This window comes from Cavia porcellus, unplaced genomic scaffold (genome assembly GCF_034190915.1).
Source record: "Cavia porcellus strain 051 isolate PalLab524CR breed Dunkin Hartley unplaced genomic scaffold, mCavPor4.1 scaffold_9, whole genome shotgun sequence".
NCBI classification, from domain to species: Eukaryota; Metazoa; Chordata; class Mammalia; order Rodentia; family Caviidae; genus Cavia; species Cavia porcellus.
In genome coordinates, this window is record NW_026947492.1 from 6422978 (window position 1) to 6438488 (window position 15511).

The 15511-nt window shown below is 51.5% G+C and overlaps 1 protein-coding gene across 4 annotated transcripts in view; it reads left to right on the top strand.

The window, feature by feature from the left end:
- Positions 1–208: 208 nt before the first annotated feature.
- Positions 209–15511, top strand: part of Zbtb16 (zinc finger and BTB domain containing 16) — a 175758-nt gene continuing 160455 nt past the window's right edge. Inside the window, exons 1-2 of one of the 4 annotated variants that reach the window (XM_003472819.5) lie at positions 209–414; positions 3198–4555. In XM_003472819.5, the coding sequence (XP_003472867.1) occupies positions 3288–4555 (1268 nt within the window). In that variant the 5' untranslated portion in view covers positions 209–414; positions 3198–3287. Of the gene's footprint in view, positions 415–458; positions 766–2530; positions 3025–3197; positions 4556–15511 lie in introns of those variants that run through there. The other 3 variants (XM_013155542.3, XM_013155538.3, XM_013155539.3) reach the window with 3 other exon arrangements.

Below are 15511 nucleotides of genomic sequence, written 5' to 3' on the forward strand. Positions count from 1 at the left end.
GCAGGGAGGGGCCGAGGGTGGGGGAGCCGGGGAGCGCGCAGGGCTCGGCCAGCGCGGGGGGTGGGGGCGGGCTGAGCCGGGGACACGCGGGAGGGGGAGGAGGGGGGCAGCTGTGGGCAGGGAGCCGGGCTCGGCCGCCAGCACTAAAGATGGAGAGGCGCCGGGGCCTCGCAGGGGAGGGGGCTCGGCGTTGACGTGGGACGCGGCGGAGGCGCCGCCGCCGGTGGTGATTTGCTAACCTCGCAGCAGAGAGGAGTTGAGGGCCATGAGAGCGGGTACTGCGAACTGCCGGGCGATGCCGCCGCTACCGCCTTGATAGGAGAGCAACAGTTCCCCAGCAACACCCCTCCCCGACTCGGGCACACCCCCCCAGCAGGCACGCAAACCCACCCTGCAGCGCCCAGCTCGGCCGCGGTGAGTAGGGGCCCGGGGAGAGGCGCACCGACCAGCGAGCGCCTCGCGCCGGGGCGCCCAGGGGCTGGAGAGGTCTGGGGGGCGCGCTCGCTGCGGCCACTCGCCGCCGGGCTGGTGCGTGTTTCCTTCCTGCCGTTGTGGCCGCCGCCGCCACCGCCGCCCGCTGGGGTCAGCCTAGGAGGGAGCCCGGCTGTCAGCTTGGGCTCAGCTGCCTACCGAACCTTCCTCTCCGGGGCGCAGTCCGGGTGAGAGATGAGGGGCAGCGCGGTCTGCCGGGGCCCAGGGCGCGAGCCGAGGGTCGGGGTGGGGAGGCTTTGTACAGCCAAAGGCCAGCGGAGCGGCCGAGAACCGGTGGGTGCTCATATGTATGCGGACCGGTGCGCGCGCGTGAGATAGGATTGTGGTTTATTATTTGTGTGTTTATTCGCTGACCGGCTTGGGAAGCTCGAATGCGAGTGGCCCTGGGGGCGGAGGGGAGCAGAACTGGAACTCGCTTGGGTTTTGTTTCTCTTGGAAGAAACGCGGTGGGCGCTTTTTCTGGATTGGACTCGGTTTTCCTTTGGGAGGTGGTAGGAAATATCCAGAGTCTCCAGCCGCGGCTGCGCTCCGGGCCGCGCGCGGTGGGTGCCCCGGCTCTGCACCTGATGCGTTCGGGATGCCTTTCCTACCCCGGCGCGCCGGCGGCTCGCTCGCGCGGCGCTTGGCACACTCCCGCACGCGCTTGAAATACGCACGATCGTGTTTGCCCGCGGACCCGCTGAGCTACAGTCGCACTCGTGCCGACTCGCATGCAGCCTTGCTGGGACGCTCGCAGCATGCAAGGGACCGGCGCGCAGGCAACTGGCGCTGCGGGCCAGAGGCCAGAGACCTAGCCGGTCACTTCCTAGGGGACAAGTCCCGGGTGGGAAAGGGAGGGTCTCCAGACTCTCCTACTGCCACTGATTGCAGGGCTTTTGTGCTTTTCCTTCTCCGAGGGCCGGGTCCACCGCTTCGCCGCCCTCGCGGCAGCGTCCAGCCTCTTGCCTTTTGCCCGGTCTCTTTCGCTTTTGCTCTTTCCTAGCTTAGCTCCCTTCCTTTCAGGTGTCTGACTCCCTGGGAAAGTTGCTTCCCCAAGTTTGCCGAAGTCGTCTCCAAGTCTCGGTGGGGGTCTCTTGGAACTAAGGGTGTTTGAGCGCGCGATCGATCCCGGAGCTCTGGCGGGTTAGCGCCGGCTTCCCCAGCGCCGCGGGGCAGAACGCTGCAACCAGCGCCCGCCGGATCTCGGGCAACGGCTGCGCGTGGCGGGGACTGCTGCTAGGACGCCCGGAGGCCACTCAGGACCCAAAAGCTTGTTTTGCGCCAGGGATTTGGAAAGCCAGCCTCCCTTTCTTTTGGCTTGCCCTTCTTAGTTCTCTGAAACTGGCGTCTGCAGGCAAGCTCATGGTGGTGAGGAGCAGGAGGAACGGTCAGCCCACCGTGGACGGCATTGGTCTCCAGGGTGGGCAGCAAAAGGGTCTGCACCAGCCATCCTGTTAACCCTTTCTGCGTGCGCTTTGTGGCTCGGGAGCCAGTAGGGCTCCTTTTGAGGTGGAGGCACATAGTGTGAAGCCTGAGGAAGAGCCCTTACCTCATCCACCTAGGCCATTGACCGAGGTAGTGGCCACTGTGAGGCAGAAGCTGGGAGGGACCTGTGGCCATGTGGTCTTTCTGTCAGCTCCGAAGAGGATACACAGCCCCAGAGACCCCTTAATGCTTCAGAGCAGACGCCAGGAGAGGCCTTTGTCTCCTAGCCCTGTCTTCCTCTCGTACTGGTCCTAGTTCACGCCATGGATGTTGGTGCCAGTATCACTTCCAGGGCCGGGGAGCTATAACCAGCCTCACCAATTGTTGCTTCTGGTCATAGGACTTGGCAACTCCTGTGAGCCTGTGGGACATGCTGGAGTTCACAACCAGGCTGGCATATGTGTGCCTGGCTGTAGCAGAATTCATTTCCTGTGATCTCTCTCTGCCTCTGCCACCTAGCCTCTTTCCCATTTTAGGCTCTTCTGTCCACTGGGCTCTTGTGGGCAGGAGGGGTAAGTGCAGCACGTCTTACGAGTGTATGTACAGGTGTGTTCACGTACTCTTAGCTGGTGCAAACTCAACAGTTCAGATTTTGCGTTATGTGTACAATAACTTCAAGTCTGTCATGGGTTATGTGTATGTGTTCCTGTTTCTTCTAAAGAGGGGAGCAGGGCGTGGGTCTATGACTCTGATTAGAGCAGATGAATGGAGGCGCAGCGCGGTGCTCTAAAACTTGCTCCTAAGTTTCTGTGGCTATGACTATAGGCTGCTGGGGAGAAGGATGGGACTTGGCTCCTGGGCCTGCCAACAGGGAAGCAGAGGCAGAAATACTTGGCTTTGAAGATGAGGTTGGCTCTTTAAGTTGAGGGAAGGAAGTAAGTGGTTGGGGCACCTCTTCATGATGCATTTCGGTTTTGCAAAAAGAGAGTCCCTATTCTCAGACTTAAAGAATGCTTAGGGCTCACTAATTTTCACTTCATTTATTCCAGCAGATGCCAGAGAGCAGCAAATGAAGCGTATGTTGATAGCAGGACCTTCCCTTCCTCTTTCCTCCCTTGGTTCCTAAAGGTAGAGTTGTAGATTTCTAGGAAATCCCTCCTGTTACAGTTTTTAAGACCTCCTTTCTGGGAGCGTGGTAGAACAGGAACATGCAATAGTATTGGGATTCTTTTAAAAACACTAATGAATCTGTCATTTGTTTTCTCATCTTTTGTGATTTTTCTCCTTTTCTTTTTCTCCAGTCCCCTCCATTGGCCCAGGAAGCCCACCCTGCCCTACGACGCAGAGCACAGAAAGAAAAGGAGCCCCATGCCTGAGCCGAAGGGAGCACCATGGATCTGACAAAGATGGGCCTGATTCAGCTGCAGAACCCCAGCCATCCTACAGGGCTGCTGTGCAAGGCCAACCAGATGCGACTGGCTGGGACTTTATGTGACGTGGTCATCATGGTGGACAGCCAGGAATTTCATGCCCACCGGACAGTGCTGGCCTGCACCAGCAAGATGTTTGAGATCCTTTTTCACCGGAACAGCCAGCACTATACCCTGGACTTCCTCTCGCCAAAGACCTTCCAGCAGATTCTGGAGTATGCATACACGGCCACGCTGCAGGCCAAGGCGGAGGACCTGGACGACCTGCTATATGCAGCCGAGATCCTGGAGATCGAGTACCTGGAGGAGCAGTGCCTGAAGATCCTGGAAACCATCCAGGCCTCAGATGACAATGACACAGAGGCCACCATGGCTGACGGCGGGGCCGAGGAAGAGGAGGACCGCAAGGCTCGGTACCTCAAGAACATCTTCCTCTCGAAGCATTCCAGCGAGGAGAGTGGGTATGCCAGTGTGGCTGGACAGAGCCTCCCTGGGCCCATGGTGGACCAGAGCCCTTCAGTTTCCACCTCATTTGGTCTCTCAGCAATGAGTCCCACCAAAGCTGCAGTGGACAGCTTGATGACCATAGGACAGTCTCTGCTGCAGGGAACTCTGCAGCCTCCTGCAGGGCCTGAAGAGGCAACGTCAGCGGGGGGTGGGCGGCACCCCGGGGTGGTTGAGGTAAAGACAGAGATGATGCAGGTGGATGAGGCACCTGGCCAGGACAGCCCTGGGGTAGCTGAGTCCAGCATCTCAGGAGGAATGGGGGACAAGGTGGAGGAAAGGGGAAAAGAGGGGCCTGGGACACCGACCCGCAGCAGTGTCATCACCAGCGCTAGGGAGCTGCACTACGGGCGAGAGGAGAGTGCTGAACAGCTGCCGCCGCTAGCTGAGGCTGGCCAGGGTCCCCCTGGACGGCCAGAGCCCCCAGTGCCCCCAGCGGAGAAACATCTGGGCATCTACTCTGTGTTGCCCAACCACAAGGCTGATGCCGTGTTGAGCATGCCATCTTCGGTGGCCTCGGGCTTGCATGTGCAGCCTGCCCTGGCTGTCTCCATGGACTTCAGCACCTATGGGGGCCTGCTGCCCCAGGGCTTCATCCAGAGGGAGCTGTTCAGCAAGCTGGGCGAGCTGGCCGTGGGCATGAAGTCAGAGAGCCGGCCCCTTGGGGAGCAGTGCAGCGTGTGCGGGGTGGAGCTTCCTGACAACGAGGCTGTGGAGCAGCACAGGTAGGTGCCACCCCAGGCCTGCACCTGTGCTCGGCTTCTGGCCCTGACACCCTTCTTCACCCTTCCTGGCTGCTCCCCGATCTGATGACCTGGTTTCCTTGTATTTCTTGAAAACAAACAAAAACAAAAACAAAAACTTCTTCCGATGTCCTGGTAGTGTGTGTGTGTGTGTGTGTGTGTGTGTGTGTGTTACATTTTTCAAAGAGTGATGTGAGAACGCGGGTATCTTCAAAGCATGGACCCCAGGTATTTATTGACCAGACCCTTCCCTGTCTTTTGGGCTCTCCTTTGTTTTTTCCTGCTGTTTGGTCCATGCTTCTTTGCTTGGATTGACTGATACAGTGTAGTGCAGGGGAAAGGAAGTGAGATTCAGGCTGAGGGTGGTCTGGAACCGGCCATGCTCCCAGGCTTCAGGTTCCTATGAAGCAGCTGTGACTAAGGCTAGGGCATGGCACAGGCTGGATCTGTGCAGGCCACAGGAACACTGCAGGCCCCAATGTCAAACCTTCAGCCTGAGTCTCCTCTTACTCCCTGTTTCTGCAGACATGTTTAGGAGCAGTTGATCTGATCTCAATCCAAGGAGGAAGGATGGGCAGAAGTCTTGGTCTTATAGGCTGAAAATCTGACTTTTATCCCATTTCTGCTTATGCTGAATTAAATGCCACTTCAGGCTGGCGCTGGCTTCCCTGTGGCTTCCCTTTCCCTCTCTGGGAGATAACCTTTCTTTGAGCTCTGATGACATGCTTAGTTCAGTACCAAGTGCTTTACCTAGAGTTGCATTTCTGTGAAGTCGGATGTGTTCTTTGACGTAGGCAGACGCTAATACTCAGACAGTGTCTGTTTTCAGGGTCGTGTAGGTAGTGAGAGGCAGTGTTACGTTCAGGTTCCGACTCAGCGTTCTAGAACTTTGTGGCTCTTGTAGCCATCCACTGTGGACCAGGATCCTGTCTACATTACAGGAGGAGTTGATGAAGGCGCGTAAGAAGCAGAGTCCAGCAGTGGATTTGTTTTTCTCCTGCTTCATCGAACTCTATGGGACCATTGTTACTTTGCCCTCTTGGCCCTGGGCCTGATGAATGGTCTCCAAGACCCAGTCACTGGCAATCACATTTCCCGTCATACCTTTGGGCTTGCTGTTTCGCTCATCCTGAAAAAGTTCTCCAGGTTGGCACCCGCTGTTTCTCACCCCCATTCCTGTGTAGTTCACTTAGGTATGGGGGACGTGAGTGGGTGGGGTGGGGTGGGTGAAGATATCTGGAAATTTATCTAACACCCCCCCCCCATACTCTTGATGGGCAGTTAGTTGTGAGACTTACCTTGTGGAAAATGCCTCTGAGCTAAAAGTAGCCGATTCTTTTTTCCGGTGGGTGAAAAAAATAACCAGCACTGAGGTGTGTCTGCTCGATGCTTGTACCTCTCAGAAACAGACAGATTGTTTTTGATGTTTTTCTCAAACTTTCCTAAAGAGGAAAACCCCTCCTCAGACTTGCCCGGATAGATTTAGCAGCTTCTCCGGATATGAATTACTTCAGCTGCGTGCTGTGAGACATGGAGGCCAGTGGAAAGTAATTCTTCTCCTATCTTTAGGTCCAGGATGGTTTTCTTTACCAGAGAGGGCCAGAAAAGATACCACTGTCCTGGGAGTGCCCAGTTCCCATTGGGTGGGACCCTCATCCCCCTGGAGAAGCAGAGGGTTGACCATATTTTATTCCAGAAATGGTGGGTGGGTTAATTAGCCACATCTAGTGGTGAGAGTTTGTGATAGTTGTTTCAGCTTTCTGACTTTTCTTTCCTCATGCTTTAAAATGGATATGATCCGCAGAGGTGATGCTGAATTAATGAAGCAAAACCAAGGTATTGCTAGAGCCGCCACTGACACTCATCACCCATGGGTGGGGACTGACCTTTCTGTCTTCTGTTTAGCTTTGGCCCTTCTTTGCGTCATCCTCGCAGGTTCTGAGTTCTAGTGTGAAGTGTTCACAGTGCTGCCTTCTGCCGGGGCTGTGTCCCCGGTGAAGTGGTGCAAGGATGTCCCTGTCCTTGTAAGCTTGTAATGGTGAGGCACTGGTCCAGGAATCCTCAGCGTCATGCTGCAGGCTGCTGACAAGGAGAATGTGCTTTCGACTGAATGTGGAAGAGACAGCTGAGGCAGCCTGAGAAGCTAGATCTGGGGGCAAAGTCTTAGGGGTTGAGGTGTGGGGGTCTGAGAAAATCGGTGGTAGGCCAGCCTTCCCATGTGTGCTTACAGGAAGTCAGAGCCAGAGGCAGAGGCCTCCCAACAGTGGCCCCTGGGCTCCAGGATGGATGTATTTAGGGAGAGGCATTTCCTCTCTCTCGTCCTCAAAGCTCCAGGATTAATGGACTATCTTTCATTTCCTACTATTCTGTGTCTTTCCCACCCTTCAGCCTATCAACAGTCTGAGAAATGTTCTAGTGGAAGAAAAATCTTCACCACTGTCAGTACAAACCAAAGCGCAAGACGCAAAAATCAGTGAGAGATTTTTGATGCCAAAAAGCTGTGGAATTGGCTGCAGATATCACAAAGATGACCATGATAAAATGAGGGGTTTATCATATTTTCTTATATCTAGGCTTCTTATATTTTAAGCCAATAGGTTAGTGCGTTGGTAAACACAAAGTAGCAGGAAGCTCTTCTCCTTTAGAGGGGAAGAAAAGACAAGAGTTCTGGGAAGAGTTTGTTCTGGAATCCTACCCGTGAGTTTCCCCATGACTTGATCCCGGTCTGGTGCAGAGTACGGTAGGGCTCATCTGTTGGGTGGACAGATTGTTGGAGCAGAGCTTAGCGAAGTTGTGTATGTAGGTCTTGGTCTTTGTTGTGGATAGCAAAGGTAAAAATAATGCCAAATGCAGTTATGGGTGATTGGGTAGAGCAGATAAATAAGATAGGGGTTCCATACCTAATGGAACCGGAAGGCAGGAGGCAGCCGCTGAAAAGGTCTGGTGGATCAGCAGCACTCTCCAGGCTGCTGAAAGACCAAACTCTTTACCCCTGAATCTTCCCAGTGGGCTCACATTACAGAAAATAGCATCTGAGAGAGGGCAGCCATAACAGGCTTCTGCCAGACAGGACTCTCCCTCTAAGCTTAGTCTCTTGTTTTTTCTTTCTCTGAAAGCCTGGAGGAGTCTACATGTGGGCTTATCTGGATATGGTCTAAGAACCAGCTTATCTGGGCCAGATGCACTTTATTGTTCGTGGTGTTGTGTACGTAGATGATAAGGTAACAGCACAGCTGACTGTGAACATAGTTCTCGTTTATAAGCCCCTGCTCTCACCAGGATCCTGGAGCCTGGTTTTACTATACTTTGAGATTAGCATTGCAGCATCAGACTGGGGTCTGGATCCTGTATGGGAACCTCTTGGATCTCAAGTCCTTGGGTCAGCTCTGGGGTGCATCTTGCACTGAGTTAGACACTTGCTTGTTTTAGGAGGAGTGCTCAGAAACAAGAGGGAGTCATCCTAGCCAGCTCCCTAGGCTTAGGCTGCAGCCTTTCTCAGAGCTTCTTGGGGCTTGGTGAGGTTGCATGAGTCACATGGCTGAGTGTCAGAGTCCTGCCTGCCTGACTGCCTGGGTCTCAGATGGCTCTGATTTCAGTGGAGGACTATGTAAAGGGCCAAAGCAGTTGACCTTGGTTTAGGCCACTTTTGGGGGGTTAGAGGTTGCCTGGAACTCCTGGTTCCCTTTAATCTTTCTGCCAGGCACCTCTGAAGTTCAGGTTACTCTTGGAACAAGGTGTGCTGCGGAATAATGATAGCCACAGCAATATTAGTAACACCCATTATCAGCCGTAACTGTCTTCTTCACAAAGCCCCTTTGATGAATTTACTTTCCTAACTTTACAGCCCTCCCTGAGTGGGTCCAGGGCCATAATCCCAGGCCAAGGTTTTGTATAAGTTTGCAGCAAACTCATTTAGTGGCAAAAGCTGATCTGAACTGATGCGAGGCTATATTTATCCTGCTTATTTTGAATATTCATATGTTTTGCTGTAAAAATATTAATGTGTTTGATTACAGAGTGCTGCTCTGGACTCCTCTGGAGCTGTTAAACACATAGGCGCCAGAGTGCCTCTCTAAAACCAAAACAATTCTGATTTCAGAAGCATCCAATATTTTTGAATAAGGGATTGCAGGCCATTTTTGATCCCAGTTTACAGTCTACATTTTGGGGACCCCAAAATGGCCTTTGGGGAAGGTAAGTGACTTGCCCATGGTCACACAGCTAACTATAAATGGGTAGAGCCAGGGACTCTGCCTGCCTTCTGGTGCACAGTCCCTGGGAGCTCTCCAGCAGGCCATATAAGACCATGACTAGTGCTGTTCTGGGTCAGATCTATCTGACCTAGTCTTTGATTGCCAACACCACCCTTGAGAAGCCACTATTAGTGGCTCCAGCCATCATCCTTGACGTCAATTCTAAAGGTCAGGTGTGTCCAAGCTTCTCTGAGCAGCTATTTATGGCTACTCTGTCATTCACAGATTTGCCCAAATCCTTCTTGAATCCATTTCTGTTTCCAGGTAGTATCCTTTTGGGGATGATGAATGATTTCAGTTTAGAACCTCATGGGCTCCTGGAAATCTAGTCTTTCAGTGACATCTTGAGTTGTGAAGTCAGTAAGATGCCTCTAGGCCTTTGCAGTGGCATGCTCTAGACTTTGTGCGGGCCTGGGCTCCAGACTCAGCTCTGCATTTTTAGCTGTGTTAGTATCATCAGTCCCTTTTCATCTCAAGCTTTATTTCTTCTTCTTTGTAAAAGTAGATATTTAGCAGAGCTCTTTCTGGGTTCCTGAACTCTTAAAAATTTCCTTGTGCACCCACTTACATTTTCAGGAAGTTATTTTGGTCAGTTGCGTTTTGCTGGGTTTTGGAGTCTGGACTGACAGGTCAGCTGGCCAAGATGGGATTTCGGTTGGTTTGATTTGATTCTCTCTGCTGTGACTTCATTTGATAGTACTTTAACCTGCTTTGGGTTACTGAGCCATCTAGGATGCAGACCAAACTCTTAGAATGTTTGGAGATGATATCTTTATTTTCAGTAGAGGAACGTTGCCTACTCTTTCATCTACGAGATGTCCCCTTTTAATTTGTGGTCACTAGGGCATAGAACTGCTGATTTCCAGGGGTAGAGGAAGTAGCTAGAATTTCACCACACTTTTCCTCCTGTATGTTCTAGGAAACTTTAAAATGTCATTTCCTAAACTCTTAAAATCAAATGTCATTCGTAGCTCTTTGATTTCTTGTTAATTCCAGTAAAAAATTTTCCGATTTTTTTTTTTTTTTTTTTACTAATGACTTTAAGACAAGTCGAAGTGTAAGACGTGAGTCTCAGGTGGGGGATATGGCTCAGTGGCACAGCACCTGCCTGGCAAGCGTGAGGTCCTGAGTTCGATTCCCAGAAGACGTAAGTTTTACTAGATGAATAGTGTTTGTCACTGGAGGGTTCTTGAATTTTCCATGATAGCTAAAGGCTTCCGTAGTCAAATCTGTTTATGCGACGTTGGGTGAAAGTGCTGACTCTTTGGCAGTTAATTTCGGTAGAAAGAAAGATTTGCCCGTTTCCCTGACACCTCTAGCCCCACATTTTACCCATAGTATTTGGTGGGTTTTTTTGGTACCAGGGATTGAACTCATGACCTTGTGCTTGTGCCCCTGAGCTAAATCCCTGGCCCCTTACCCATAGTACTTTGACTGTCTGAGTCAGACTGCATACTGCCATTGTGTTACTTAACCTCTCTGTGCCTCTGCTCATTTGAAAAATGGGACTGATGGCAGTACCTCTTCACGAGGTTGTTATAAGGAGTAACACGGTAGATATTCATTCTGTACATGGTGAGGCAGCACAGTGTGTGTGCTCCAGATGTGTTAGATTTTTGCACCCCCATTGCTGCTGTGAAGTGGGTCATGTCAGTAGTGTGGGGTGAAAATGCGTGCGTGTTGGCTCTGATTTTGCATCCCCAGAGGCAGTTCTTCAGCGCTGGCTGTCAGTCCACCCAGGGCTGTAGAGCTGTGGCCCCACCGCTGTGTGTAAGGGGCTGAGGCGGCGTGCGCCTGCACCTTCCCAGAGAAGGCATCTCGGTGCTGCGGTGGCCAGGGTACTCCTTGTCTCATTGACCTGAGGCCTGGTGAGTCATTCCAGTTCTCGTTTAAATTTAGCTGGGCTGCACTCCACTGCCGTTAGGTCCAAATGCAGCTCTCCATGCAGTGTCCTGTTGCCTGTGGACATGGCCAGGCCTGGAAGTCACTGTGGGGCAGGCCGAGTAGAGGAGCACAGATGCAGCCTTACTAAGGGTGGCCTTGGACTGGCACCCATGTCCTGGGTGCTCCAGTGCTTCTGCCCTTCGGATGCCCCTAAGAATAGATTTGACCGTAGTGTTTTGAGGCTTGATCCGTGTCAGAGTCTATGCTAAGTGTGTTCAGAGCATCTTCTTAAACCACCCAGATGCCCCATAAGGTGAGAGAGTGTTGGGTGCACATCCTTGATGGGCCCAGGAAAGCCCTAGAGATTAATACAGTTGGCTGTGGTAAACCAGTAAAGGGTGCCACACTGTGCCGGTGTCTCTAGTTCCTTGTTCGCTGAAGCTAGCTGACCCAACATGGCCTCTGAGTGTCCTCTGCTGGCTTGAAAGGAGGCAAGAGAGCTGCTTCCAGCAAAAGGTGCTGGTGGTTGGGGGCTGCAGGCCACATAGATTCAAGGAGAACCCTTATCGCGAGCAGACACAGAGAAACTGGCTTCTAGGGATGGAAGCTTTTTATGCTGATTTGAAAAACAAAAAAAGGGAGAGAAAAAACCCATTTACAAAAATAAAAACCCCATGCTGTTAATTTCGTTCCGGCATAATCAGAAATTCCCCTTTCTACTGTTTCCCCTTAAAAGCCCCTGTGTCCTTATTCTGCTGGCTCAGTCTGGAAAAACTATGGTTGGGTTTCGCCTGTTTGTGGCTTATCGCTGCAGCTGCGAGGAGCGGACTGAGGGCTTCACTGTCGGCACCGAAACTTCGGCTGAGGACTCGAAAAGACTCGCTTCATTCTAAATTTCTAACTCACTTTGCACTCTGCTCAGGACCTGATTTTCTTTGGCACGAACAGATTGTGTTCAGCATCGCAGTGAGAAGGATCCAAGTTAGGTAAAAGAAGAACTTCAAACAGTAGGATGTGGCCGAGGAAGTTATTAGAAGACTCAGACACATTTTCTTTCTTTCTTTCTTTCTTTCTTTCTTTCTTTCTTTCTTTCTTTCTTCTTGTAGTGGAGATTGAACTCGGGGCCTTTGTACTGAGTTACACCCCTAGCCCATTTTTTTTTAAACTTTGAGACCGGGTCTCACTAAGTTGCCCAGGCTGGGCTCAAGCTTGTAAACCTCCTACCTCAGCCTCCTCGGATGCTGGGATGCTGGGCAAGCACTATGACGCCCGGCTTTACTCACAGATAGTTTGAAGAGGATCAATTCTGAGTCGGGTGAATTAGTTTTAGAGTTTTCACCTCATGAGGGCCACCTGGATCCCCCGGAAATAAGTAAAGACAGATATTTATACACACAAACCACTGCACACAGGCCTGTTAAAAAGCAAGACAAATAGTGTGGAGCCATGATCTCTGTGGGAGGCGAGGGGCTGATACAGAAGCACAAAGCTGGGACTCAGACCGGCTTGGGAAGCCTCGCGTACACTTTTGTGCACGACGTGGGCCCCTACCTCTCAGAAATAAGATAACATAACCTGAAACACTCAGGAGGGACTTGTACGTGCGGCTGGCTCCCTCCTTTTCACCTCCCTCCCACTTCCCTTGTGACCCCAGCCTGACAAGGGAGCCCCTGAGCCCCCTGCCACCCTCTCCCAGGTTGCTCTCTAAGTGGATTAGCTGAACGTTGTGATCTTAATGCCATTAGGCCTGTTGGCACGGCTCTCCTTGCCATAGTGAGAAGCAGATGTGACTGACCGTAATGGCCCTCAGGGTGATCCATCCATCAGGCCTGGAGTGCTGGGGGAAACATTATTAGTGTTAATTTGGGGGAGTCTTTTATGGTAGCTGGGGGAAATGTGAAGGGGTTTTGGAAACCTATTTATTTAAGCCATTCAGCAGGTTAGGCGCTGCTGGGGTCTGCCTTGGCTAAACCCCACGTCTCTCACCCATTTCTTTCAAGAAGGCTCCTCCAGCCCTGCAGCCCGGGTCTGATTACTTCCAGAGTTGCAGCGACAACTTAGCAGGCTCTTGTTTCTTGCCGATGTACCTTATTAGTAGCACCTGGCGTCATAACCCACTAATGGGAACCAGCACTCTCCTCCTGCGTGGCCAGTGACAAGTAGCCCTGTCAGCCAGAGCTCGCCGTGCGAGGAAGTTCTTATTAGCTTTATGGTCAGGAGAACTTGTCCTGTTCAGGAAATGAATGTTGCCACTAAAGGTCTCCGGCCCTGACCCTGGTGGCGTAACCTGTGCGGGCCGGGGAGACCCCGTGCAGGATGCTTGGGATTTCAGCCCCTCTCTGGTTCTTGTCATATGTAAGGAGGGCATCATTGTGGTATGTTGCAGCCTTGAACTTTTGATTTATGTAGTGAGAGTAACTTAACTGTTTGTATGCCTGATGCCTACGCAGTGACAGACCCGCATGTGTGTGTGTGTGTGTGTGTGTGTGTGTGTGTGTGTGTGTGCATGTGCATGTGTGAATTCAGGGAAGGGAGTGAGCCCATATGCCAGCAGGCTGTTGCTGGGAGAGGGAGGGCTCTCTCTCTCTCACCTGCATTTCTTACAGATACTGGCTGAATGTGACAGGCTGGAGGGTGTCTGGACCTGAACCTGGGTCTGAAGTGCCTCGTTGCCCCTTGGAAGTTGTGTGATCAGGACCAGGGTCCCAATCACCTGCTTTCCTGTCGGAGATGAAGTCAATAACAGCATCATGCAGGCTGTGTACTGTTGGGGCCCATGATGCCTGTAGGATCCATAGCATAGCATGAGCTGGGGTTTGGCCTTGGATCGTAGATTTCAAAGACTATTTGAACTCCTTTGATTTTCTCCTCATTATAAAATCAAATTTTTAAAAAATTAGGATGGCATGGCACTAGTCACATCGAAAAACCCCTTCCCTCCTTTTTATCCCCATATGCTTAAGTAGCTCCTTTCCCTCCCTCCTGTAAGTAATGTTTCTAAATATGATTTTTGCAGAGAACAGCAGTGTCTGACCTCATTCTTGAGGAAAACTTCTGCCTGACTCTTTTAGAAAAGATGTTTGTGAGCTGTCTGGCAAATGCATGCAGTGCTGCTGCTGCTGTGTTTTTTTTTTTTTTTTTTAAGGTCTCTGGTGACAAAGGAGCGAACTGTACTTGGAGGGGATGGATGTCTGAGCCTGGCCCTGAAAAGGGGGCTGCACGGAAAGGGTGAAGGTGACACACCTCAGGATCTTTAAAACCAGTCTGTCCATCTGTCTCTGGCATTTACGGCATCACTGACAGCAGTTCATGGAAAAATCAAATTCTTAGCTGGAGGTGGGGTTGGGTGCAAAGAGAAAGAACAGGAGTGGTCAGGGAGTAGAGGAGAGTGGACACTGGACCGTGTACACATAGTCATAGGAGGGGAATTCTCCTATCTTTTCGGATTCTCTTCATCCCTAGTATGGGGAGACTGCGTATTTTGTAACTCAGAGCAGGTGAGAGCTGCTTTGAGGATGTTCCTGGAAGAGGGATTGGAAATGTTCAATGCAAAAGTTAAATGGTGACAGTTGTCCCCTAAACGATCTGCTAAATTAAGGATCTGCTAACATGTGTGAGTCTACCTCCCGCATCCCCCCACCCCGCCCCCTCGGCAGGAGGGAGAAAGCTGGTACCTAAAAACAAAGTGAAGCGGCCACTAAATCGAGTGGCTCTAAAAACACCCTTCTTTCCTTGAAGTTCAATGTGGAGAACCAAACTGGACTTCCACTGGACTCGTAGGGGCTGCAGATCCGAACTGGGCCCTCACCTCGATTTCTACATACCCCCCACTTGCTGGTTCTCACAGTTAATCCACTATTTTGCTTCCCGTATCCTGACAGCCACCAGAGTGGTTTTGTTTTTTTTGAGCTGAGTAGCTGCTAAATATTCTGCAGAAGCCAGAATCAATGTCGTGTATGTGTGTGTGTGTGTGTGTGTGTGTGTGTGTGCGTGTGTGTGTTGGGGGGTAATGGTGGTGCAGAATAGGCAGAATCTTGGCACCCCCTCCATCGCAAAAGTGAAAAATATTTCTGTTTGCAGTTAATTTTAGTGGCAAGCAGATCATGTTAACTGGCTGTAATTGCTTCCAGATATGGCCGAGGGTTTTGTGTGTTGAGATGAAGGGTCTGGTAAGTGCTTACTTCCTGTGTAAATTAGCCTGTTCCATTCAGTCTTTCATTCTGGCCAGCCCTGGATTCTGTCATTCTCCCATTTTCCCCCTCCCCAGCCTGCAGCCTGGTGTGAGAAGCAGCTTGCTGTGTGCAATTCTTTTGTCACTCAGAGCTCCTCGCCTCGTGGTTCTTGATGTGAGTTTGCCCTTAGAATAATGAGAAGAGTTTGAAAAGATGCCACCTGGACCCCAGGCTGCCGTCTGACTCTGTCCCTGCAAAAGCAGCTAGCAGCGTGTCTCCTGGTCACGCTGGCTGCATCCCTGCACCCAGAACTTTTGGTTTACTCTGGGTGTTCTTGCCTGGCTCCCTCTGACCCCACACGCACCTTGGAGAATACCCCTGTTTCCCAGGTATCCCAGGTATCCGGTGGGTCTGAAGACTCTGGAAAGTGAAATGGTTTCTGCAAAGAGGGGAGCTCGTGGCCACAGAGAGGACTTGTTTTAGCCTAGTATGAAGCTATCTCCCTTCCTTTTACAGCAGGTTGGACCTACAGACACTTGTATGCCTCCTTGTTAGAAATAGAGTGGAAAACCTACCCAAGAATCTTTTCATAGTTTTCCAGGTTTCTAAGGGCTGGAATTGAGGAAAAG